Source organism: Penicillium cinerascens, assembly GCF_028974065.1.
Source record: "Penicillium cinerascens strain IBT 15544 chromosome Unknown scaffold_4_segment0_segment1, whole genome shotgun sequence".
Lineage (NCBI taxonomy): Eukaryota > Fungi > Ascomycota > Eurotiomycetes > Eurotiales > Aspergillaceae > Penicillium > Penicillium cinerascens.
This window is the reverse complement of record NW_026695298.1, coordinates 2405396-2429527: the sequence shown is the minus strand read 5'-3', so window position 1 is coordinate 2429527 and position 24132 is coordinate 2405396. Positions and strand designations below refer to the sequence as shown.

Here is a 24132-nt window from a genome sequence, read left to right as displayed (position 1 = left end):
GAAAGAAAGTCAACGGCCAGTTCATGTGTTATAGGCATGACAAAAATACGAAATGTTAAGCGGGAAGCGGTCCTGACACGTAGATAGACTCGTTAGGTACTTTTGTCATAATACCTTTGGCACTTTCGTCATACTTATGATGGACCCTTTCACCCCTGTAAAAACTCTGACCCCTGCTAGGCTGTCTCCCAAAATCCAACTTTTTCCACTGACGATACGAGCAGTTCATTCGCTATGATTTCTTGTTGGGATTAGAAATATGATAAAATGTGATAAAATGTGGTGAAATGAATTGAGATGTGATAAGTAATAGGTACCTACCCATCCGTGCTATATACCTTACGGCCAAAATCAATTTCTGTCAAGAATTGTCTAAGGGCAAACTAACCCTCCTTTTTCCGAGGCTATGTAGCATACTAATTAGATGCTGGTCGACATTGTAACAGCAGATGGGGTATAGGAGCCTAAGAGTGCACATCCTATCCTAGTAGATGGAAGGAATTGATACTCAGGACAATTTCTAGGAGCTTGCATCTGTGGCTGAAGATCCGATAGACATTTGATAGACCCCCTGCTTTAGCCCTCTTTTCCTTTGCTATTCTAATACAAGTCTGCCTATTTGACTCGAAAGCTGTTGGCTCCAGCGAATTACTCCTATGTGCCATTTATACAAAGGTACGATGCAACGGGGTTAAAATCCGTGGCAAGATAAATTCACCATCATTCGACTTATCACATAGATGGCAAGCAGGGATCAGTGCAGGATGTAAATCATAAATATCGCGATAAACTGCTGGTGCCTCTTTCTTGGGTCGGGGATGAGAAGCCGGCTGTAGGCTAAAAGATACTTCCGGTATTAAAATACTCGAAGTGGATAGATCAGTATCTATGGGTCTATGGCCTACATGGAGTAGCAGCTTTACACTATCTGACAGGTCACAATAATTAATCTATACTTGAGTTGTCACACATAAAGACAACGATTGTATCGAAGATACATACCCCTGCTCGACATGCTGGAGAATATTAGCTTCCAAACTACAATGTAGCAAGACCTTAGAATGATAGAATGAAGTCTCGGGCGATTTCACACCATTGAAATTACAGGGTTCGATACAAGAACATGGATTTTCGCCATACTTGCATGACCGATCAACAAAACGGACGTAGGGAACGTGCGATCAGCAGACCCTAGTACCCCAGGTGTGTGGTAGCCTCGTGCTCCATATGTGACCTGTAGGGGCGACTGCGAACTGTTGCTCTTACTCCTTAAGGAAGAATGCTAGACCGCTCAGCGAGCGCACGAGTCATGTATTTTAATCCGGACTGACCTATTAACTTAGCGGTGTGTCAATGCGTCCAATCGAAAAATAACCCCGTGAATTAATAAGGAGAAAATAGGAACAAAATCGACATAACTGGGGTCTATGTCAGGGGACAGAAAGAGACTGGCTCGGAAGATTTTATCAACCACATAATCACGCCCGATTTTGGAGCTAGGACCCCGGCGTGTAAGAAACAAATCCTTTTGTGCGGCTTCCATCCGTGCGCCGGGGTCTCCAGGGGTAGACGAAATCCCCGTTTCTTTCCGAACTTGACGCCCCGAGAGGCGCCATGACCTATTTTCTCCGGAAACAGGGCGAAGTTTTCACGTTGCTTTTAGACTGTGCCCTTTCCATACCCACTTGTCCACATCTGATAATCGGCACGTATGAGTCTCATATCCAAAAAGGAAAGCTGAGAAAATTGTTATATTATTGATCGCGCCGTACGAAGTAGTCTGCCTGCACATTAGACCCCTGAAAGTACCTAGGCTCCCTCGATTCGAGAATAAATGAGATTTTCAAAAGATAAGATAGGTCGAGGAAAAATAGGGGACTGGGTTAGTTATCACGAATAGCTCTCACTAAACACGACTGCTTAATTTCTATAGTTGATACTTTAGCTGTTCTCACGAACGCGAACAAGAAGCTTAAATAAGTAAACTCGACCCGAACCATTGTACTGGGAAACAAAAAGAAACGTCACGATGCGTGGATCGCTGGCTCGGGGAAATAGTGCCGCGAAACTTAAGCTAAAACTAAAACCACGAGATATGGTCTGGCCGGGCATTTCTTGCAACTGGCAAGAAGTATGGCTCAAGACCTTGACGTATCCACTTCATCCACTCCATTTCCACCATTTCCACCGTGTCCAACGTTTCCACCGTTTCCACCGTTTCCACCGTTTCCACCGTTTCCACCATCTCTACCGATCTCTGCCGATCTCTCCCATTTCGCCCATTTCGCCCATTTCGCCCATTTCGCCCATTTCGCCCATTTCGCCCATTTCGCCCATTTCGCCCATTTCGCCCATTTCGCCCATTTCTCTCGTTTTCTCATTTTCTCATTTTCCCATTTTCCCATTTCCATCCTGTCTCCTCTGTCTGCACGGCAGGCTCCGGGCCCAAAGGGGACATATCAATCACCCTCAACCGAATGACCCACTTGGGAGTGGGTATACAACGGGCCCATTTTCCACCGTTGGGTGGGTCACAATTCTCTATGGGCGCCGTTCTCTGTAAGGCTAATTTGACAGGTCATGTCCAATGTGACGGCTCGGTCAACATAGGCTGTACAGAACACAGCCTTGTAAGTTACCGAAAGAGGATTCACTCAATAGCATCTTCGAGGCTCCAGTATTTAAGATCGATGGCCGCTTTCTGTTTTTCTAAATCCCCTGGATTCCAAATTTCTTCACCTCGGAAACAGTCCGTCCCATTCAATTCTACATTATTACATTATAGCTGGCTGGAAGATGACCGACACTACAAAAATTACCGCTTCGGCTATCGGTATTGGTACGCTGCTTTTCTATGTGTTCCCAAGAATCCGCCGAACAGTATTGAGGATTTGGAATACTCTCAGGCTCATCGTGGAGGGCCCTACAAACGAGGAAATCGATCTGGAACAGGTAAGTCAAAGCTAGTCTACTAGTCAGTGAGTGGCGTTTTGGTCTAATATTATCTATATATAAGGAAGTTCTAATTGCCATTTCTCCAATCGAAAACAATCCTAATCCTCTTCCTCTGGCCGCGCCGCAGGCCCGAAAACGAACGCCATACACATTCCACGGTAAGTCACGATAGTATTGGGACTTCTCGGGATCATTAGGGATTATTACTTACGTATCTAGACAACTAGAGATGATCGCCTATGCGGCTTACAGAGACATATCTGTCGGACTGAGATTCAATGAGGAAATGTAGACGTGGCCACTCCGGAATGACTATCCATGTGTACTCACCATATAAAGTTCTGGGGGTTTTAGTCGTTGTATTACAGAGAGATGAATTTTATGTAATATAAGACGGGAAACGGTAGGAGTTCGATTATAGTAATACGGAAAAAAAAGTGATTTATATGTTCATAATACCGACCACAGTCAGTAGAAAGGATTTGAGTTGTCGGCGTTGTCGATCAGGACAGCTTGGTTCCAGACCGGTTGCTGGCGTATTATTCCAGCTCGAGGAACGGGGTTTCCGATCGGACCAGGACTATTCTGGCCAATAGGCACATTCCTCTTTGCCAAGATCCGTTCACACTCCCGAAATGATGTTGACCCATCGATGTATCCGACTGTGTCTGAGTGTAAAGGGGTCCGGCTTGTTGAGCTCACGCTCAGTACCCCTTGACTCCGCCCAAATCCCCTTCTTCTTCCGATAACATCTTTACCTTACCACCTTGACCTACGCGCCGGACCTTCCCAGGTCTTTCTCGCGCTCAATAAATTCATGATGCAGCGAGCAGTGCGAAATGCCTAGACCATTTGTTTCCCCGCCCCCCGCAGAAGTTTCACTACGTCTCTACCTTCCATATTTTCTTGTGACCGAATTCCCCGACGGTCGAGTCCAACAGCCACGGTTGTGCCGCATCGAACAGTTATTTCGTCACCTCAGTAGACGTGCACACCGAGGGTGTTACCCACATCGGGATTCGAGTTACTTAAACAGTCCATTGAACTTGAAGAGGAGACACTGCCAAATTACCGATTGGAGAAATTTTACCCAGTCAACCAGGGCGAAGTATTGAATTATCGGTATCAAACACTAGCAAAAATAGGATACGGAGTAACCTCTACAGTTTGGCTTGCGAAAGGCTTGATGTAGGTGCGGTGGATTCGCCCTGGCTCAACCAGACGGTGCGATTCTAATAACTTTCGTTTGAACTAGTGCATCGACATATGTTGTTTTAAAACTATATGTGACGGGCCAAGACCGAAACCACGAGCGAGAACTGCACATCTACAAGCACATGAATCTGGTGGAAACAAAACATCCTGGCAGAAACTTCATTCGCAAACTTCTCGACCATTTTTATGTCCAGGGTCCTCATGGACGCCACATCTGTCTTGTTCACGAGCCTCTCGGAACGAGTGCAGATGTTCTGGTGACGATGTCTCCTGGGCACAAAATGAGTCTTGATGACATGAAGCCTGGTATCCGACAGCTACTAGTCGCATTGGACTTTTTGCACTCGGAGTGTCATATTATCCACACCGGTAATGCCTCATTCGCCCGACGACCTCATATTATCGGCCTAACGCTGTCACAGATCTTCAGCTAAAGAACTTACTACTTCCCGGGCCAGAGAAAAGTTATCTTTCCCGATTCGAGGAAGCTGAGGTTGCACACCCATCACCTAGGAAAATCCTCAAAGACCGAACAATCTACAAAAGTTTAGGTTTTCTTCCACGAGGTGGGCTACCGGTTCTCGCTGATTTTGGGGAAGCTCGATTGGGCGGCAAAGAGCACAAAGATGATATCATGCCAAACGTTTATAGAGCTCCTGAAGTGATTTTGAGATCGAGTTGGTACTATAAGGTGGATATATGGAATGTTGCGATGGTCGTAAGTGGGAATATTCCAAGTTTTGACTCAAAAGGAAATGCTAAATGTTTTGGTACATTTAGGCCTGGGACATCGTTAGCCCTCGCACACTTATCAATGGCAAAAATTCAAATGGCGTATTTGATGACCGAGTCCATATGGCGGAACTGGTTGCCTTGCTAGGCCCTCCGCCACCCGAATTCAGGGAACAGAGACATCTCAGCTCGGTCTTCTGGGATGAGTCAGGCAACTGGAAAGAAGTAGTTCCAATTCCAGAAATCACTCTTGAAAGGCTTGCTGAGAAGGTTGAAGGGGAAGACAAAGAAGGACTTTTGCGGTGGCTCCGGATGGCCTTGCAGTGGAACCCCGAGGACCGGCCAACGGCTTTGGAACTCTTATACGACGAGTGGCTGATGAAGGGGCTAGGGGAGTGAGGCAGGGATGAGCAAGTCGTGCGGCCGAACAGAAGAAACGTGGCAGTTAATGCTATCCTGAACAATGTCTGCTTATAAGATTGGGAAAATCGGCACCCTACCAGACGCTCCAATGCAAACAGAAACTCGGTAACGAGAACACAAAATATCACCACATGTACCATACTCAACAGCCGCATAAGAATTCCAAGGCTACGAAATGACAGCCTTCTGCTTAAATATCAAGTGGGAAATCCATGCCTTGACGCGGACAACAGGGCCTGAGTGGGCTCAAAGTCGTGAAATGGTTGGTTTTCACGTTGAGCATCCATTTGCAAGATTGCCTTCGCTTTGTGCCAATTGGTTTTCCTTGTATGGTGCTCTCTAATGATATTTTTTCGTCTCTTACGAACGAGCAAGTCTCGCCTTACATCTTCGATGATTTCACGAATCTTCAGCGCAAACGACCACACCCAAACTCGGCGGGTCAAGTGGCATTCTCTCGATAATAGCGTTGATGAGAAGGCTCCTTCGCCAGGCCGAATTATTTAATTCTTTCCTCAAGGAGTTCGTAATAGTGGTAAAGCTATTTCCCCTGATGACTTAGCAAGCCAATCAAACCGCGCTCTCCCTTGCACCAGGTTTACAAGTGATTTTTTTTATTAATAATCAGCCGTTCTAAGCCTGGGAACTTTCCATTGCCCCTTGTTTACCATCCCCTTCATTCCCTTAATTCTCGACGCCATGTCTTTTATCGTTCCCGGTACAAAATCTTCTAATGTAAGATCTCTGATGTCAAAACCCATGCCGAAGCTCACGTGGTATCAGACAGTCTATCTAAATGGCAAGCCTATCGCTGCGCAAACGCTCAAGCCATTGAATGGACGGCGTCAGACAGTACATCGCCTTGAAATTGAGCCATTCTCATCTCACAGTGCTCTTCCATCGAACGTGAGATCGGTCATTGTCAAACAACAGAAGGAAGGATGGGAAGCCGAGTTCCGGCGTGAGAAAGAAGCCTACAACATATTTGAGAGCCTTCAAGGAAAAGTCATTCCGAAGCTATTTGGTGAAGGCTCGCTGAATGGAACTCCAGCGCTTATTCTATCAGAGATTGCTGGGTTCACTTTAGAAGAACTCGCTCGCAACAAAGTCGAAGTCCGAGAGGACTCATTGCGACGTCAACTTAAGGAAGCTCTCTCCGCCTTGTACCAATACGGAGCTGAGTATTCAGACCTGAGACCGGACAACTTCTTAGTCTGTGACAATGACAAAGCGATGATTGTGGATCTCGAGGGCGTTACATTTCCTGGGGAACCCGAGGAACCTTCAGATTCGGAAGATTGTGATAACTTGGGCGACGTTGGCTATCTGATGAGCAAATTCAGAGACATCAAAGACCCAAATCGTCCTTCATCACCCATCCCATCTATACCTGAGTCGACGAATGATAAGAGAAGGGGACAAAATGTTGGGTTCTACGCAGTGGGTGAACTAGTCGAGTGAAGCTCTTTTGCGACCCAAGTACCGGCAAAAATATGCAGCGGAAATAACGGCTAAAGAATATCTTTGTTTAAAAATGTCGAGGACGTCGTCTCAAGCAGAGAGAATACAGAATAGGTGAACTGTCAGCAAACATGTCGTCTTAAAGACAGATGTGATAGATCCAAAGTTACCGATCCACTCCGAGTATTTTATCACCGGAAGTATCTTTTAGCTTTCTGCCGGATTCTCATCCCCGACCCAAGACAAATGCACGAGCGGTTCACCATGAAATTTAGAATTCGCATGCTGCCTCGACCATGCTTGTCATCTATGTGATAAGTCGACTAATGATGTATATACCCTTGGAACGGATTTTACCCGCTGCATCGTACTTTGATTAACGGCACACGGATACAATACGCCGCAATCCACGGCTCTAAAGTCAAATAGGCAGACTTATATTAAACTAGCAAAGGGAAAGAAGGCTAGGACAGAGGTTTTATTAAATGGCTGTCGGATATTCAGCCATATGTGCAAGCTCTCAGAGACTGTCCTAAATATTGATTCCACCTCCTAGGATGGGATGTGCATTCTTGGGATCCCATACCACATTCCTGCAGTTACAACACCGACTAATATTTAATTGATTAAAATGTGAACCACAGATCCTCGGAAAAAAGAGGCTTAGTTTGCCTTCAGGCAATTCTTGACAGAAATTGATTCAGTTGACCATGCCCTTCCCATACCCACTTTTCCACATCTGATAATCGGCACTTAGAAATCTCACGTCCTCCAAGGAGCGCCATGGAAATTGTTCTATTATTGATCGCGCTGTACGAAGTAGTCTGCCTGCACATGATTATTACGTGGTTAGACACGTTAGGCCCACTGAAGGCACCCAGGCTCCCTCAATTCGTGGTAAATGGGGGGTTCAAAAGATAAAACAGACCGAGGGAAGTAGGGCACTAGGGTGCTTATCACGAACAGGTATTACTAAACACGTCTGCTTAGGTTCCGTAGTTGACACGTTCGCTGTCCTCGTGGACGCGAACAAGAGGCTTAAATAATCAAACTCGACCCGAGCCACTGTACCGGAAAGCAAAAGAAACAATACGGCGCGTTGATCGCCGGGTCGGGGGAATAATACTGGGAAACTCGAGCTAAAACTCAAACCACGAGATCTCCCGTCTCTCCCATCTCTCCCACCTCTCCCACCTCCGCTCTGTCTGCACGGAAGGCCGGACCGCTAAAGGGACAGGCCAATCGGCCTCAACCAAAAGACCCGCTTGGGGTGGTGTGGGCATACAAAGCCCCGTTTCCCACCAATGGGCCGTCACAATGCTAATCGGCCCCGTTTCTGTAACGCTGTTTCGACAGGTCTTGCCCAATGTGGCCTTTAGTCGCGCTCTGGGGAGCGACCTGGGCCATTCATAGTCTGTACGGGGCACAGCCCTGTAAGGTACCGAAAGAGGATGGCTTCGATCCTATCTTCGAGGCTGCAGTATATAAGATCAAGATGGCCGCTGTCTAATTCCAAGTTTCTTCACCTGCCATTCCGTCCGATTCAATTCTCCATTATTACCTTAAGCTTGCTAAAGATGACCGACACTGCAACAATTACCACTTTGGGTATCGGTATTGCTACACTGCTTTTCTACGTGCTCCCAATAATCCACCGAATTGTCTTGAGGATTTGGGAATTTATCAAGCGAGGGGGAAAGAGAGACGATCTGGAGCAGGTAAGTCACAGCCAGTCTACTAGTCACAGAGTTACATATTGATCTAATGCTATCTGTCCACAAGGGAGTTCCGATTCGCATCCCCCCGATCGAAAGCTATCCTAGTCCTCTTCCTCTGTTCGCGCCGCAGGCCCGAAAACGAACGCCATACACATTTCACGGTAAGACATAATAGCATTGTGGCTTCTCGGGACCACGAGGGGTTATTACTTACGTTCCTAGACATCTAGAGATGATCGGCTATGAGGTTGCATAAGACATGGACGTTAGGCTGGCAATGAGACGCCATAAGGTCAATACGGGAAATGCAGATGGGCGTCACTCCGGAATGATCATCGGCGTGCATGCACCATGTGGCCTTCAGGGCTTGTTAGTCGTTGCATCACGGCAGATGAAGTTTATGTAATATAAGACGGGAAACGGTAGGAGTTCGATTGGTAGGAGTTCGATTGGTAGGAGTTCGATTGGTAGGAGTTCGATTGGTAGGAGTTCGATTGGTAGGAGTTCGATTGGTAGGAGTTCGATTGGTAGGAGTTCGATTGTAGTAATACGGAAAAATAAACAAGATTTACATGTTCATAATACCGACCACAGGCAGTAGAAATGATTTGAGTTTTCGGCGTTGTCGATCAGGACAGCTCGGCTGCAGACCCGGTGTTAGCGTGTTATTCGAACTCGGGGAACCCACGACATTGCCGATCACCCGGAGCAGAACTATTCGGGTCAATAGAAACATTTCTCTTTGCCAAGATCTGTGGAAATTATGTTGACCAATCGATATATTACCCTGTGTCTGAATGTCTGGATGTAACGGGGTCCGTCTTGTTGGGCTGATGCGGTTGGGACGCCCCGTACTGTTCACCCACAGTGGCTATGGCAATTCTCCCGTCTCCACACTGAAGTTAGTTGTTGTTGGGGGGGGGGGGGGGGTGGGGACTAGTTTGGTTTTCTCGAAAACTCTTGGAATAACACACTACTGTATGAGGTGGAGATTAGGGAGACCAATGGAGTTCTAAGGGACTCAGGTCAAGTCGGCGTGGCTCCGCAGTGATTTTCAACTAGCGTCACTAGTGACGAGGGTTCTATTCCGTTCTCCGATATGATTTAAAGCAATCTTTGAGCAAGACAATTTTCTTCTGGAGTAGAAATTATCTCCAGGCTCACGATGGACCATGAGAGAAAAGGTTACTGTGACTGACAACCAAGTTCTGTCCGAAAAGAGAGCCGGGTTAAAAACGGGAGCATGAAAACCGTCGCAGCCTCGGAACGTGCGAGGCCGCCGCCGGAGATAGACTTCTGCAGCAGTGACCAAGGATGGATGTAGTCCACTTTCCACGTCCCTGATCTAGACCCTGAATTCGGTAAATAACAGATCTGATAATTTCCCCGAACAGGCGCGTGACCCAATCGGAATGCGGGTATTGGATCCACTGGCAAAATTCGGCGCGGATCTCGGACGGTGATCCCCAACGGAAGCCTCCCAGGAACACTTTCAGAATTGACCGGCTTGCCACCAATCACGGCGGCCTGGGAAGGCCCGGGGCAGCCTAAATCTGAAACAGGCTACAACCTAACTTTGCCACTGAAAATAACACCTCGCGCCTCCCCCAAACAAGGTTGCAGACGGTCTCCGCTACTCGGCCGGACTTGCAAGCCTGCTATTAAATTCACGTCACTAGGTGTTACCAGTACAGAGAGACATCGGAGTCTCAGACACTCGGCATCCAAGGGCGTCTGTAGACAAAGCGGGTTTTCCCATGCTTCTTGTTGTGGAAGACTGTTTCAGAACCTTTATCCTTCCGGATCCACTGCGCGACATTCACCATGGGTGGCAATGCCGACCGGCACCTTTTTTCTGGATTTGTTTTCCGGCATTGAGATACGCTATTCTTTTTTAGTCGAATTTCACAATGTAACCTGCTTCCTCATGCGGTTTCTCATGTTTTATGCAAGGGTGAGCCCCTTGCATGAAGCATGAGAAGGCGCACGAGGAAAAAAAGAACGCCCCAAGGACCCACGCCTATGAAAGTGCTACTCGACTTGATAGTATACCACAATATCGCAAATATTCTTCATGTCCGTCGCCAATGTGGGAAGTCAATTGAACTCCCGATATACACGAACTAGATTCGGGGACACGTGGTGGATAAAGCGGAGTAACCCGCTCGGCCCGCAAGTTTATTTCGTGCCCTAACTAGACCCATCAACATCACTGCAGGGCCGGACCGTAATTTTCGTGTCACACTACATAAAACGCTACGAAGAGCCAAAGGATTTTTCTTAGTTCATTTCACTATTGAAGATCGGCCGCAACGCAAATCGCAGCTAATTCAACAAATGTGCCTATGAGTGGATATTAAAGATAAGAATAGAGGGTCTCCGAAATCAGAGAGAGGAAGCAGGGCACTAAGGGAAAAACGCATAAAAGAGAAGGCCACGGGGATCCGAGTACTGAAAGTCAGGGGTAGATCAAAGGCTTGCTTTAGACCGGAGAGGTAGAACCAGGAAATAGGTGACCATGGAGGACGACGGACGACGGCGCGAGGGGCCCGATAGGCCAAAGTGAACCTTCAACTGCCAATCCATCTCTAGGCTAGACGTGTCGACCATGAATTCAACCGACGGATGACAAACATTGTAGTCCAACTCCTAGACACCATCACAACTTGCCCTTTTTGTTCCGCGGGTTATATGGCTGAATGCCAAGAACCTTGGGCTTCGGCCCATTTCTACCTTGAGAATCCGTAGCAGTTGAGCGAGAATCACTAGTGCCGGGGTTGGGGTTTCCGGTGGAGGAGTTCCGGTTCTCAGTCATATGACCTTGGGAACGGGAGCTGGACTGGGCTGGGGCGGGTCCAAGGACACTGATGTTCGATGTGTCTCTCTGTTGTGAGCCAGTGGCTGCATGGGAAGCCAAGTTCAGATCATCCTGGCGTTGCGAACGTACGCTCAACGGGCCAGGAGCTGGACCTAGAACCCGCACCGTAGCTCGCTGCGGGGACTGATAATTACCAGCGATCTGCTGTCCATTTCTGGTCAATGAACGTTGAGAACTTGTCACGGATGACCCGAGGCTGGGACCGAGAGCCTTGGGCTTGAGCTGCAGTTGTACCGGGTGTTCATAGACTGAAACATGAGCTTCGCGATGTTTGGCGTCCAATGAAGCCTTCACACCAATCACTTTCGCTTTTCGAATTGCGTGGTGATTCAACCATGAGACTGCATGCTCCGAGTGGGCCAATGTACCAAGAGGCTTTGGGATGGAGGCGGGTTTCCGGGTCGGTGACCCTGAAACGCACAATTTCTCGAAGCTGGGTGTGAAATCGGATCCTTTGGTCTTCTTCGGCGACAACAAGGACGGCGTCGGAGGAGCACCTGATGTGCTCAGCTTCGATTCTCCGGAAGAAGGAGGATCCCCAGGAGAACGATAGTCACGGAAACTGTCGTAGTCAGCTGACCGAGAAATCACAGAAGAGCTGTCGGTTCGGAACGGATTGTTCCCAGTTGAAGAGGTCAGAGGCGGGTCGGTGAAAGGATTGTGCCCAGTTGCCGGGGTCGAGTTCACAAAAGGAGTGAATTCAGCGAAAGGATTGTTGCTCCCAAATTTGGTGATCACAGGGGGACAGTTGTCACGACGGCTATTGTGCTCATGCACTTGAGCTCTCATGGCAAAAGAAGGGTCCACGGGTGTCTGCTGCTGACTGACTGGACGGAAAGAAACTGACCAGTCCAGCATGGGCACGCCTCCAAAATTGAGGCCCTGCAATTGGGAGTAGTCGGAAGTCGCTGCCACATCTTGGCATCTAGCAGGCTCGGCGAGATCCAGAAGCAGGTTAGTCGGTCCGGATTCCGCAAAAGTAGATCGTGAAAGGGTGTCCACAAAAGGCTGTGGGGAACCAGACTGGGGCACAATTCGGGGTGCATCCCGGGGAGTTGTAGATGGATGAGGGTGTTCAGAAGTGGTGTTCACAATAGGCTGTTGTGCAGCTGTTCGGGCCGTAGCACGCGGGGTCCGCAAAGGCGAGGCAGACTGACGAGTGACATTGAAGGCTGCAACCGTGGCAGGAGACGAGCTAACAGTTGCATGTGCTGGAGCTTCCGACTGAGAAGCACGCTGGGGGCGCTGAGAAGGAGTCAGTACGGGAGCAGATAGAGATTCAGCCGCGTGACGTCGATCGCGAAGGAGGGCCATAAACACGTCCGGGCTTGTAATCTTCCTGGAAAAGTCTTGCTGAGCCCTAACAGGCGTACTGTAGTCCCGACTTCTAGAAGCTCCATGTCCACGTGTCGCAACAGGGCCACTCACACGAGTGCGACTTCCGGTAACACCACCCCCACGATCAAGCGATGCAGAACCGCGAGGGGGATTCTTGATGATTTGACCCCTGCCAGCTCTGGTTGAATCAGCCGGGGTAGCTCTGGTACGGGAATCAGCGTTAACCACGGGATTGGCACGGGGAGCAGCGATGCTAGAAAAGCGGCGGGAATGAGCAGGTTGGAAGTTCGCCTTGGGATTGGCACAAGCGCGCTTTGCGGGGATATCACGAATACTATCGAAGCGGGCATTGAGGCCAGCCCGGTGAGATTGACCACCATTCAAATCTTCCAGCTCTTCATATCGTGTATCCTGGGAATCATCGCGTACGCCTTGAGAGAAGTAGTGAGATTCAGGAAACGGCTTCCATGTTGGATGACTTACTAGCCCATGCGGCCAGTGCAGACCGCTCCTTGTTCGCACGTTTGAACATCTCCGTTCCCGGAATGTTGGACTGCCGTCGGGCTTCAAGATCCTCAAGTCGTACATTGGAGTTGTTCCGTGGATCATCTTCAGTTGAAACCCTTTCACGGCGCGCTGAGCCCAGGTCATCCTGTAGGAAATCATGTTTAGCGTTGCAATGCGCAAGAATCAATATAAAATTCGAGCCAAGCCGCATCAGCTGGATCTGCCTAAGCCGTTCCTTGCTTTCCTCGGTGAAAAGCCTTTCGCGGCGAGATGAACCAATGTCACCCTGTTGGAAACCATGTTTAGCATTACAGTGCGTAGGGAGCCCTGACAGATTCGTGGAATAACTTACCTTCTGGACATGGTCAGGGTGTTCCGGACTGATGTTAGTGAAAGCTCGGGGGCGGCGAATTGGGCCCGGGTCATCCTGTAGGAAGTCATTTTCAGTATGGCAGAAAGCAGGAAGCAATATCACATTCGCACGAAGACATACCATTTGGCGTTCTCTTGGGTGGTCCTCGCCCTTTTTATTGGGCTTGAACATCTCCAAAGCTGCCGAAGGGCTTGGATTGAAAAGGTAGGACTGCGGGCAAGGAATCAGTGTAAGACAAGCCTCAGGAGAGAGGCCGATGGTCCGAAGGGCTCAGAGGAGACCAGTGGTCATAGGTGTCGACGGCAGAAATCATTCCACGGATGTCACGAGAGTCTCGTAGAAAGCCAAGCTCCGCGGGAGAGCCGCTGAAGATCCTTGGAAAAAGAGGAGAATTCAGTAGACCTACCTGTCTTCAGGAAGCAAGTTGGCAAAAATCAAAAGGTTGAGGGGAAGGGTAAGAAGGAATGACGAAATGAGGAGGGAAGGTGAGAACGATATACCTGCGGGGATCACGGTAAATACACATTGTTCGCGACAGGCCATCTTATTCCATCCCAAGGCATTCAATACAGGTTCGCGGAAACCCCCGAGAACTCCACACTGTTCTCCCTGATTGTATCGCCATTTATGCACTGCCAAATAGGCCACCAATTGTATATACGCGACAACGACCAGGGTTGATTCCGCATTCCAGTTTAACTCATGTATATGAGCTGTATGCTGTCACTGATCCCCAACTGGGCAGAACGCAGATGAGACGTCGAATAGTTCCACGTAAATATGAGATGTGTGATCCCAATATCAAACAGGTCCTCGGGTATTTCAAAGGAATATTCAGCTGTGCCTCGCGAGGCATCCCAGAGTGATCTCTATTTGCTGCAAATCCTGTCGAATTTATCCCGTCTAAGAAGATTAATCAAAATGTGCTAGTGCAATGCGGGATGAAAGTCCAGATAGGATAAATATCCAATATGGGATCAGATATGTTGGAAAGAGATGCAATTGTTTAAAGTGATTCCATATGCACCTGGCGAATTTATATACAAGGTTTCGACCCCATAGATGGCAGCTTGAGTCTATAATGAAAGAAAAGAAGCATGGATTGCGTTGCATTCAAGGAGCCGCACAAGAACCGCCTTCGCCGTCGTCTGCAGAACCAAATTAGCATGGGTCATCTTCATGGAGTTGACGGCCACTTGAATAAGCACGCGTATGTGGGGCAGCGATGTACTTACTCCGAATCATCTTCGCAACAGCCTGCACCACACTCACACCCATAACAACAAGCCCGAATCCAACACATAGATATGCGGGTATCTTCTCCCGCCGCGTGGCGCTGCTGAGTTTGATCCAGCAGAGCGGGGGGAAGATATATGCCAGGGCAGCAGCACTAGTTGCTCCGATCAATTCGAACACGCTGCCTAGATCGCAGGTTATCAATGCTAGTACCATTGAAGTGACAACCAGAGCTGTTGTGAAGATCAAGTGCCGGTTGGGGTTGAAGGGTTCATCTGGGAAGTAGTAAGTTGTCATGACGGATCGGCAAACGAAGGCTTCCAGAGGAAGCGTGGTCAGCATGTTCAAGCCAAAGCATCTGTTGTATGTTAGAATTTGTAGAACAACATCCGCAATAGCTGCTACTCACAGTCGGGCGATGTTGACCATGATGTTGTCAGAAGGAAAGTTGTTGAGCACATTGCCTTGTGTCTTCGACCCGAAAGATAGAAAGCCTGCTACCCCCATTGCTAGGCACATGCACAAGGATACGGCAGTCGAATAGTGGGTGACGGTGGCAAACCGATCTAGTGTGGGTCTCTTCAGAGATCCATAGATCAAAAGACTGTTGTGATCTTCGGAGACGTTAATTTTGAGCATCACGGCACGAAAAGGGCAACATACGGCAAACAAAGGCTGCATTGTATTATTAGCGACGTAGTCGAACCGACCGGAAAGGGACACAACTTACCAAATGATATAACACCCACGGCTTGAAAGAAGCCCGAATTCACAATGACAATGTTTTTGATATCCCCCCTCGACTCACTTGGCACACGGAATCCTTGAGTGATGACCGTCACAACGATCACGACCATGCTGACCAGCGCGAGGGCCGATGCTTTCGCCAACTGCAAAGCCATTAGCTGATGTTCCGTAAAATGGAGAAGTATAACAATTACCTTGGCAATGTCCCGGTATAGTGAGAGCGGATACGAGATGCAGAGCACGAATAGGACAATCACAGCTCGTCGATCAGTCAACAGCCACAGGAAAGACATGTTGCGCAACGAGGGGAAGAGAGCGGCAAAAACGTGTGGGATCGTATCACCCACGATGATACAAAACGCGACCATACCACCGAACGCAAACGCCCACTGCGCAACTGATATAGCAATGAGTCCGCTCCTCCCAAAACAGTACTGCATGGTAGCTTGGAAAGAGTCGGCTCCGCTCAGCTTCGAATTTATAACGATCAATCGGATAGTCCAGTCCACCGTCACGGTCAATGCTGTCAACAGCAGGATTCCCATCGTAAGACCTGCCTGGCGCAGTGCATATGGCTGACCGATGATGCCGGCTCCGATGATGCTATTAGCCATGTTCATGAACGCCATCTTCATCCCGCTTCGTGGACGCGCGTTTTCAAGATGGTCTTCGGGAAAGAAGTCGTCCGAAGTCGCTAGGGTCACGCTGGGAGCTTCAATATCTGTAAGAAGAGGCACAGACTGTCCGCCATTGCGATTCGCGGACCCGGAGTGGTCGCCGAGCTCGTAATCTTCGTCGTCGATCCATAGCGCGTCTTCGGGACTGTGGGCCCGGCTGTCTGAATGCTGGTCATCCTCCTCCGGCGACTCTTCCACAAAACGAACCCGGTTCATCGTTCGGGGTGTGCGAGGATGTCCATCAGGCGCAGGCTGGGATATCGAGGATTGGTGATTCGCTCGGGTACGGTTGTCGGCGGGACCTGAGGGTGAAACGGCCGGATCTGGGTGGGCGATAAGGTCTTCCTCATCTTCGATGGTAGGAGATAGCAGGGGATTTGATTCATTCTCATGCTGGCCATCTTGGCCAGTCAGGAGATCATTATCTCCCTCCTCCACGGGCATAGTTGACCATGAGGAGACTAAGAATAGAGGTGGTTGCTTGAGGCCAGTTCATGGGAACGCACGTGACCTTTATCGATAAGAGCTGTTTGTTGATCGGAGGCTCCACTTCCTGTCGGTCGTGCATTGATCGTACTTTAAGCAATTGTGATAGATACTAAGCAGGGAAAACTTGGCATTGCGCTCCTTCTGGAGCTAGCTCTATGCCTCTGCCAAGACCATTCGCCGTGGCCCGATATCCCAGTCAACCTTGAGCGTTAGAGGTCTGCATATGTGGATGGATGCATGCCCCGAGTTTGAGCTCCAGAAAATATACAGTCTGAGGAGCAAATGTCGGTTGACCAGAATTTGGTGACACAAAGTGTGAGCGAAGCGAGAGATATATCAATACTTCTTAGCCCAAAACATGAAGCGTCGTGAATCGATCCCAACGTTAGAAGCGACATCAGGTGGGTAGCCGGATTGGGCCTCAGGCCTCCAACCATCCCAAACTCGCACTTGTCTCTCGCTTTCTCTTCAACCACCAGATTCACTCAAGAATTGCCAAATGCCCGAAAAACCAATCGGGAGACTTGGCATTTAATTGACAACCCAATTGTGATAAACCAACGCCGAAATGAGCCAGTCAGTCAATTTGGGTCGATGCGTCTACCATGCTACCGATTCACATCTTGAGCTTGAATTCTCAGCAATTGCGCTTTTTACCAAGTCAAATGGTCATCCAAGCAACTCACTGCCCGTGAACTTTCTGCAATGGACTGATCACCTTTCAGTCTGGATCAAGGAAGCTCCAGAACTGGAGATCCGTCTCTCTATTGTCATGCGCTCAGGGTTGAAACTTGCGGCGTCTGGGTTCATCTCCGACTTGGCAGAAAAGATCTGCAACTCCAAGGTATGACAAAAGATTGAATTGAATTTTGCCACTTACAATAACAATGCGTCACAGGTCTGGTCCAATCTGGGCTTCACCATCATACTCAAGACTCGAGGCAGCGACAAGCACACCGATAACTGCATAGCCCACTGCTTCACATTTGGTCTTTGTCGAGCCACCAGAAGACTCAATCCTACAAAAGGTCGAGCCCTGCCCGATGTGCTCCGCCATCCACCTGATGCCCATGCTCCACCTGATGTGCCGACGATCTCCTTGGCGTCGATCGATGTCTATGCGGAGTACACATTCCCACACCCGAAAGAAAATACTTGCAGGACGATTCAGTACAATGTCGGGCCATTGAATCAATTGCAATTGCCCTTCCCCTTTGCAGGGTGCTACTATCCGGTCAACGCAAAGACTTTTGAAGTAGCAGCAATATCTTTGTCTCCCGTTAAGGCTGCCATGCCTTCTGCGAAACATTACACCTTTCTCGAAAATCATGCGCTGGGACAACTCTTGCCACCACATGTGCCGCTTGACTGCACATCGGAGGTCATGCTTCGACTTATGGACCTGGGTCTTCGGAAATTGATCATCTCCCCCACTACAAAGGACCGCCAAATTAAGGTCGTTGGCGAGAACACACTCAAAAGCCTATCCAATCTTGCTCCTGCAGTGTTCAATCCGGGATACCGCGAGGTAAGCCTGAACTTCTATCTAATGCAAAAATCCGAAAACTCATTCTGTGCAGGCAATGCATCAAAGGGCGGCATCAAACCCTATCATCTCAAAGGCGTTGATATCCATGCTTGAAAGGAGCAGCAACCCAATCATACAGAGTAAAGTAACCACCCTGCTTCAGCAATCCAATAACCCCAACGAAGGAACCCCTCAACCAGGGCTACATAAAACAAGCCTGTATTCCACCATCCACTCATCACTGTGGCGTATTGCCCAGCAAAGGACTCGCAGGCCCAAGGTGCAAAAGGGAACCTCGGCATTATTTGGCGCAAATCCAGCTACACCGTACCTCTCCCAAATCCAGCCTGCATCCATAGCACCCATTGTGGAAGATTTCTTCTCCGACAGCGAACCCCTCGACTTGGACAGCGACAACTATAATCCCATGGAACATGGCTACATGCAGTTCGCCCCTGAAGACGAAGATCTACTCCTTGAGAGTGGCAACGAATCCGCCTTCGAAGACCTTTATGATTCAGCACCCACAGCCCTGGACGACACCTTTCAGTATGGTGAACCCTGCTTGTTACTACATAGTGATACCGAAATGCTCCCTCTTGACCATGACATTCTTGACATATGAGACCATACCTCACAGCGATTATGCGCAAATATAGATATTGACATCAAAAACATGCTGGCAGTTTTGATCTTGTATATTCTATCTGTCCTTTACTCAGGCCCGCCAAACCATGCTAAACCGTAGCGAATGCCAGCCACAAAGGAGGCACAAACGAATTTTACAGGGATACGTAGCTGCAGCAGACCAAATCTTTTGTTTCTCTAATCAGGCACGCCATGACGAGCACCAGAATCGTTTCGGCCTCCATATAGAAGGGCTCAAATTCGCCATGACAGGACTCGAGGGGACATACATCGGGCATGTTCTTTCATTGATACCTTTGCGCAGGGAGACAATCCAGATCACATAGTAATCACCAAGATGATGTTGTCTTAAAGTTCGCGAAGGTTCGCTCTTCACACTCATCCATGAGGCGGGTGATCTCCCCCAATGGTAATGGCTCCGCCAATTTCAACTTACCCAAGTGAGTAAATTGCCGACGAGACTTGACCCAGATAGCAAAATGTCCCTTCGTCGGAATAGATATGCCCGACCGGTCATGTTCCGGGGTGAAAGAACCACCCCGAAGAGAAAGACCAGCCTAGGACAAATTTAAATCGCCATATTTCATAGCCAAATATAGTTGCCTTGTGGCAAGACAACCGAGAATGATGACGGATGAGCTATAACCTTGGACACACATCACCATCGAGACACCTGGCAACAGAGCTTCAAGTTTTGCTGGCCAGATGCGGAACGAATGTATCGGCTACTGGGACTTTACCCCAAGTCCGAACATCTTGATCGAATTATTCCAAGCACTAGTGTCAAATGTTAGCGGATACGCACAATGGACGTGTTTTGGTGAAATCAGGACTTACGCCTCGCAGACTTCCTCGACGGAGATGCCCTTCACCTGAGCAATAACGTGGGCAACACGAGCAATAGCCACCGGCTCGTTCCGGCCCTTGACCATGAGACCCTTCTGCCACTTTTCCTTCTTGACCGACTTAGGTAATTCAGGAGCGCCAATCAAGAACTTTGCCGACGCATGCGAGGGCCGGATCTCACACTGCCACCGAATTAGTTGGGAGATACAAAAGGTGACGAAAGGCTACATACCCATGGTCCATCCGTCTCGATCTGAAGTCGCTCCAATGGAAGCTCCTTGACGACATCGAGGTTCTCCTGCGTCTTCATACTGCAGCCATTAATGCCGATGTCAAGACCAAGCGCAACGAGGCGCTCCATTTCTTCGATTGTCCCGGTGAAGCTGTGAACAAGACCGCCCTTGGGGAGCTTGTCGAGCCTCGAGCCAACCAATCTTTCAAAGTCTTCGCTAGCAGCTCGGGAATGAAGGAAGAGCGGCATCTGGATCTCGATCGCAAGGTCCAGCTGCGCTTCGAAGTACTTTAGCTGGGGCTCCTTGGCGCTGTGGAACAGTCGGTCATAATCCAGACCAATTTCGCCAAACGCAACGGCAAGACCGGCCTCTTTTGATTCGATAGCCAATTTGCGGAGCTCGTCGATCATCTTTGATGGACCTCCAGGGTACTCATCGAACAGTTTGGCCTGGCAGGGGTGCACACCCACTGTGGCATAGCAGAAGCCGGCTGCAGCCAAGGTGGTTAACGGAAAGCATGGAGATAAGCGAAAGAGGAAGACTCACGATATTTCTGGGCGATTTTGATAGCTTCTTCCGACTCGACAAGATCTGACCCGGTCACCATGAACTTCTCACAGCCAACATCCTTGGCGCGTTGAATGACATCATCCAGATCGGCTTCATGTGCTTGCTTTCCGTGGTAGCTTCCAGCGAACATGGGATCACTCAGGTTGATCCCGATCTGAAGGATCAAGAAAGTCAGCGAGGGAGAAGTGGGGGCCAGGACGCCGAGCATACATCAACATATCGGAGTGGCTTAGGGGACTCGCTCATGTTTGCCGGGGCTTGCTTAATTGCAAATGTGGAAAATCCCTTGCCGGTACTACAGCCTGAATGAGGATTCGAATGACCAATGAAAGTATTTCCTCGCAGAATTCCTAGGGCAATGATTAGACAATTGTTCCTCAAAGTCTCAAAACGGCAGATCAGAAAGAAGTATTATGCTAGGCAGGAAATCAGGCTACATCAAGCTTGCTACATACCTGATCGGTTAATGTGATCGACAGTTAAAGAGCTTGACACGAGTGATGTATTTTTGATCCCCCGTGTTCTGACGATGGAGGTGCTGAAATTGCCGAAAGTCTTCAGGGCAGAGCCTCGAGCAGACGCGATGGGCATGAGAGAAACGTACAGTCGAGAATATCTCCGATGTCGTCAGAGGCTTATGACTCAACACAAGAAAACGTTGTATATGCGAGGAACATTTTGTGTTGACTCAGGAAAGGGAGTTACCAGCCACAGCTAGGGCTTAGCTCCCGAGCCCGTGGCTGTGCGCAATTGCGATGGTCGTTACTAAGCTGTCGATGAGCCTCGGAGAGAACTCCGACTTGCGGTCGGCGATTCCCCGAGTCTGGTCGTGTCGGGGTCTTGCATCCCACGCTTAGACAGATCGACGATGTCCTGGGGAAGCTGAATGCCGAAATTTTTGCATAAGAGTTGTTTGAACGCTCATTCTTGAAAGGGACATTGGAAGAGACCATGAAGAAAACGTGCCAACAACGGTTCTTCAATGTCTCTTGCCTTGGATTGAGATACCGCATCGCCCGTTTGATGGGACGGAAGAGAGAACAAAAATATTTCGTACCTAGAGAACGGACAAGTGCCCCCACGAAGGCTACATCGCGACGAGTGGCAGGTGAAGCCAAGCCTGGGGTTAACTCCGGGTACATTGCCGTGGTGGAGACTCGTTGCCCGCACGGAGAAACACCGCGATAGGGTCGCTGATGGCGAAATAGGCCTTTGCTGAGTATTAGCTGTCTCTGGCTGGTTGAATTCTTCCTTCACTCATTTTGCCCTCAACGTCCCCCGTCAACATCGCCTTGATCCGCGTTTCCCGGACTTCAGAAAACTGGCTCGATTGGTGCCAGTGAACATACCCGCGGGTCTTGAACCTCTCAGGCGGTTAGCAAAATGGCGGGTCGGAAACTTTTGTCTGCGCAGCAAATCGCAGAGCACAAAACACCCGAAGACTGCTGGATAGTTGTCGACAATCAAGTGTGGGACGTGACCGACTTTCTGGAGGAACACCCTGGTGGATCTACAAGTACGAAGTCCACAAGTGAGAACTGCCTGCGCAACGCTAATATCATTTTCGCGATGAATAGTCATCATGAAGTATGCAGGCCGTGATGCGACGCAAGCTTATTCAGAAGTGCACCCGCCCAGCGTTTTGAAAACAAACCTGAACGTCGACAAGTTCAAAGGCATCCTCGACGACTCTACGATCGATGAAGAATGGATCAAACCGCCACCGGGCCAGAATCTCAAGGTGCTTCTAGATAACGAGAAACCGCCGCTGGGGACCTTGATCAACTCGCACGATTTCGAGGTTGTAGCGTCAAAGACGGCTAGCAATAAGACGTGGGCCTTTTACTCGAGCGCAGCCACAGATTTGATTACGCGCGATGCGAATAAGTCGTGTTTTGACCGTATATGGTTCCGTCCGAGGGTTTTGAGAAATGTTCGTGAGGTCAGCCCTCGCACCAAGATTCTAGGAGGCGACTACAAGCTGCCGCTTTTCGTTAGCCCGGCGGCCATGGCGAAACTGATTCATTCTGATGGAGAGTGTGCTATTGCGCGGGCTTGCGAGAACAAAGGCATCATGCAGGGTGTGAGTATAATTGAACGGGACTTGGCAATGATCAATCGTACTCATGTCTTTCCAGGTTTCCAATAACTCTTCCTATACCATGGACGAGCTGAGGACAGCTGCCCCATCAGCTAGCTTCTTCTTCCAGTTATATGTTAACCGCGACCGCGAAAAGTCCGCTGCCCTGCTCCGACAGTGTTCAGCCAATCCCAACATCAAAGCCATCTTCGTGACCGTCGACGCGGCCTGGCCCGGCAAGCGCGAAGCCGACGAGCGCGTCAAGGCCGACGAGAGCCTCTCAGTACCCATGTCCCCCTCCAAGGCACAAAATGACAAGAAGGGCGGTGGTCTCGGTCGGGTTATGGCCTCATTCATTGACCCGGGCCTGACCTGGGAAGACCTGAAGTGGGTGCGGCAACACACCCAGAAGCCGGTTTGTCTTAAAGGTGTGATGTCCGCCGACGATGCAATGCTGGCCATGGAAGCGGGCCTGGATGGAATCCTGCTCAGCAACCACGGCGGCCGCAACCTCGACACCAGCCCGCCGTCGATCATCACCCTGCTCGAGATCCACCGGCGATGCCCCGAGGTATTTGATAAAATGGAAGTGTATGTGGATAGTGGTATCCGCCGCGGCACGGATATTCTCAAGGCCGTATGTCTGGGCGCAACGGCCGTGGGCATGGGTCGGAGCATGCTATTCGCGACGAACTACGGACAGGAAGGAGTGGAGCATTTGATTGATAGTAAGTGAAGATCTTGCGCGGGTGGCGCGACAGTCTACGAGATTCTAATCGGGCCCACCAGTCATGCAAGATGAATTGGAGACCGCGATGCGAAACATCGGCATCACATCCTTGGACCAGGCATCGCCCGATTTTGTGCACACAGCAGACATCGACCACCTCGTCCCGGCATCCCGCTCGCACCCATACGCTCGGGCCATAGCTAAAGGGCGAGCAGCCAAGCTTTGAGATCACCTGGACAGGGAACTGGACTTGGCAAATAGAAGCGACTGGTCGTAAGATTAGAGTATACATATACCTGGGGTAGCACACAATGCACTGCTATATCTAATCAATCGCCCCTTCTCAATCCAGGGGTGATTAAAGAATGCTCGGAATCCTGCCAAGACGGTTCTGACACTTGCCCAGCCTGGCCCTTGCAGCTTTGTCGCCCCTAGCCCTTCCCTGCAGAATGGGAGATAGCTGCGCCACCGCCAGTGAGCGGTCAAAAGTCTGGTGATCACGACATCGGCATCCGAGAGCATCCGCGAGAGGAGGATATGCAGAAACTCATCGGGACGCCGCAGTGAAACATAGGTGCCTAGGTTACTCAGTACATCAATAGAAAAAGTACGAAGCATGACGAGTCACAGGAGACACGTGTGTCTCACCGCTTCTAGGTCATGAGATCTCGACTGTTGAGGGGTCGATGATCGACTCGTCGAATTACTGGCGCGAATGCCGGGGCGGGGAAAGGCCCGTTTGCTAGGG

The 24132-nt window shown here is 49.5% G+C and overlaps 10 protein-coding genes across 10 annotated transcripts; 6 read left to right on the top strand and 4 right to left on the bottom strand.

Moving 5' to 3' along the window:
- Positions 1 to 2138: 2138 nt before the first annotated feature.
- On the bottom strand, positions 2139 to 2411 carry N7498_010026 (uncharacterized protein; the record flags this gene model as incomplete). The annotated part of the gene is made up of 1 exon (XM_058457082.1): positions 2139 to 2411. One exon carries the CDS (start codon positions 2409 to 2411, stop codon positions 2139 to 2141), a length of 273 nt encoding a protein of 90 aa, XP_058303981.1.
- A 385-nt stretch (positions 2412 to 2796) lies between these two features.
- On the top strand, positions 2797 to 3182 carry N7498_010025 (uncharacterized protein; the record flags this gene model as incomplete). The annotated part of the gene is made up of 3 exons (XM_058457081.1): positions 2797 to 2952; positions 3017 to 3113; positions 3175 to 3182. The coding sequence occupies 3 exons, from the start codon at positions 2797 to 2799 to the stop codon at positions 3180 to 3182; spliced, it is 261 nt and encodes an 86-aa protein (XP_058303980.1).
- Positions 3183 to 4292: 1110 nt separating this feature from the next.
- On the top strand, positions 4293 to 5301 carry N7498_010024 (putative protein kinase; the record flags this gene model as incomplete). The annotated part of the gene is made up of 3 exons (XM_058457080.1): positions 4293 to 4539; positions 4593 to 4888; positions 4951 to 5301. 3 exons carry the CDS (start codon positions 4293 to 4295, stop codon positions 5299 to 5301), a joined length of 894 nt encoding a protein of 297 aa, XP_058303979.1.
- Positions 5302 to 6024: 723 nt separating this feature from the next.
- Positions 6025 to 6786, top strand: N7498_010023 (uncharacterized protein; the record flags this gene model as incomplete). Its single annotated transcript, XM_058457079.1, has 1 exon — positions 6025 to 6786. One exon carries the CDS (start codon positions 6025 to 6027, stop codon positions 6784 to 6786), a length of 762 nt encoding a protein of 253 aa, XP_058303978.1.
- Positions 6787 to 8363: 1577 nt separating this feature from the next.
- Positions 8364 to 8676, top strand: N7498_010022 (uncharacterized protein; the record flags this gene model as incomplete). The annotated part of the gene is made up of 2 exons (XM_058457078.1): positions 8364 to 8504; positions 8569 to 8676. 2 exons carry the CDS (start codon positions 8364 to 8366, stop codon positions 8674 to 8676), a joined length of 249 nt encoding a protein of 82 aa, XP_058303977.1.
- Positions 8677 to 11163: 2487 nt separating this feature from the next.
- On the bottom strand, positions 11164 to 13771 carry N7498_010021 (uncharacterized protein; the record flags this gene model as incomplete). Its single annotated transcript, XM_058457077.1, has 4 exons — positions 11164 to 13151; positions 13204 to 13513; positions 13580 to 13654; positions 13721 to 13771. The coding sequence occupies 4 exons, from the start codon at positions 13769 to 13771 to the stop codon at positions 11164 to 11166; spliced, it is 2424 nt and encodes an 807-aa protein (XP_058303976.1).
- Positions 13772 to 14713: 942 nt separating this feature from the next.
- N7498_010020 (putative amino acid transporter) lies at positions 14714 to 16704 on the bottom strand (the record flags this gene model as incomplete). Its single annotated transcript, XM_058457076.1, has 6 exons — positions 14714 to 14748; positions 14836 to 15194; positions 15246 to 15450; positions 15500 to 15511; positions 15567 to 15726; positions 15778 to 16704. 6 exons carry the CDS (start codon positions 16702 to 16704, stop codon positions 14714 to 14716), a joined length of 1698 nt encoding a protein of 565 aa, XP_058303975.1.
- Positions 16705 to 17317: 613 nt separating this feature from the next.
- Positions 17318 to 18902, top strand: N7498_010019 (uncharacterized protein; the record flags this gene model as incomplete). Its single annotated transcript, XM_058457075.1, has 3 exons — positions 17318 to 17593; positions 17648 to 18277; positions 18330 to 18902. The coding sequence occupies 3 exons, from the start codon at positions 17318 to 17320 to the stop codon at positions 18900 to 18902; spliced, it is 1479 nt and encodes a 492-aa protein (XP_058303974.1).
- Positions 18903 to 19650: 748 nt separating this feature from the next.
- On the bottom strand, positions 19651 to 20820 carry N7498_010018 (3'-5'-exodeoxyribonuclease; the record flags this gene model as incomplete). The annotated part of the gene is made up of 5 exons (XM_058457074.1): positions 19651 to 19702; positions 19763 to 19953; positions 20004 to 20494; positions 20551 to 20728; positions 20785 to 20820. 5 exons carry the CDS (start codon positions 20818 to 20820, stop codon positions 19651 to 19653), a joined length of 948 nt encoding a protein of 315 aa, XP_058303973.1.
- A 1137-nt stretch (positions 20821 to 21957) lies between these two features.
- On the top strand, positions 21958 to 23610 carry N7498_010017 (FMN-dependent alpha-hydroxy acid dehydrogenase; the record flags this gene model as incomplete). Its single annotated transcript, XM_058457073.1, has 4 exons — positions 21958 to 22090; positions 22152 to 22657; positions 22713 to 23382; positions 23444 to 23610. The coding sequence occupies 4 exons, from the start codon at positions 21958 to 21960 to the stop codon at positions 23608 to 23610; spliced, it is 1476 nt and encodes a 491-aa protein (XP_058303972.1).
- Between the last annotated feature and the right edge of the window lie 522 nt (positions 23611 to 24132).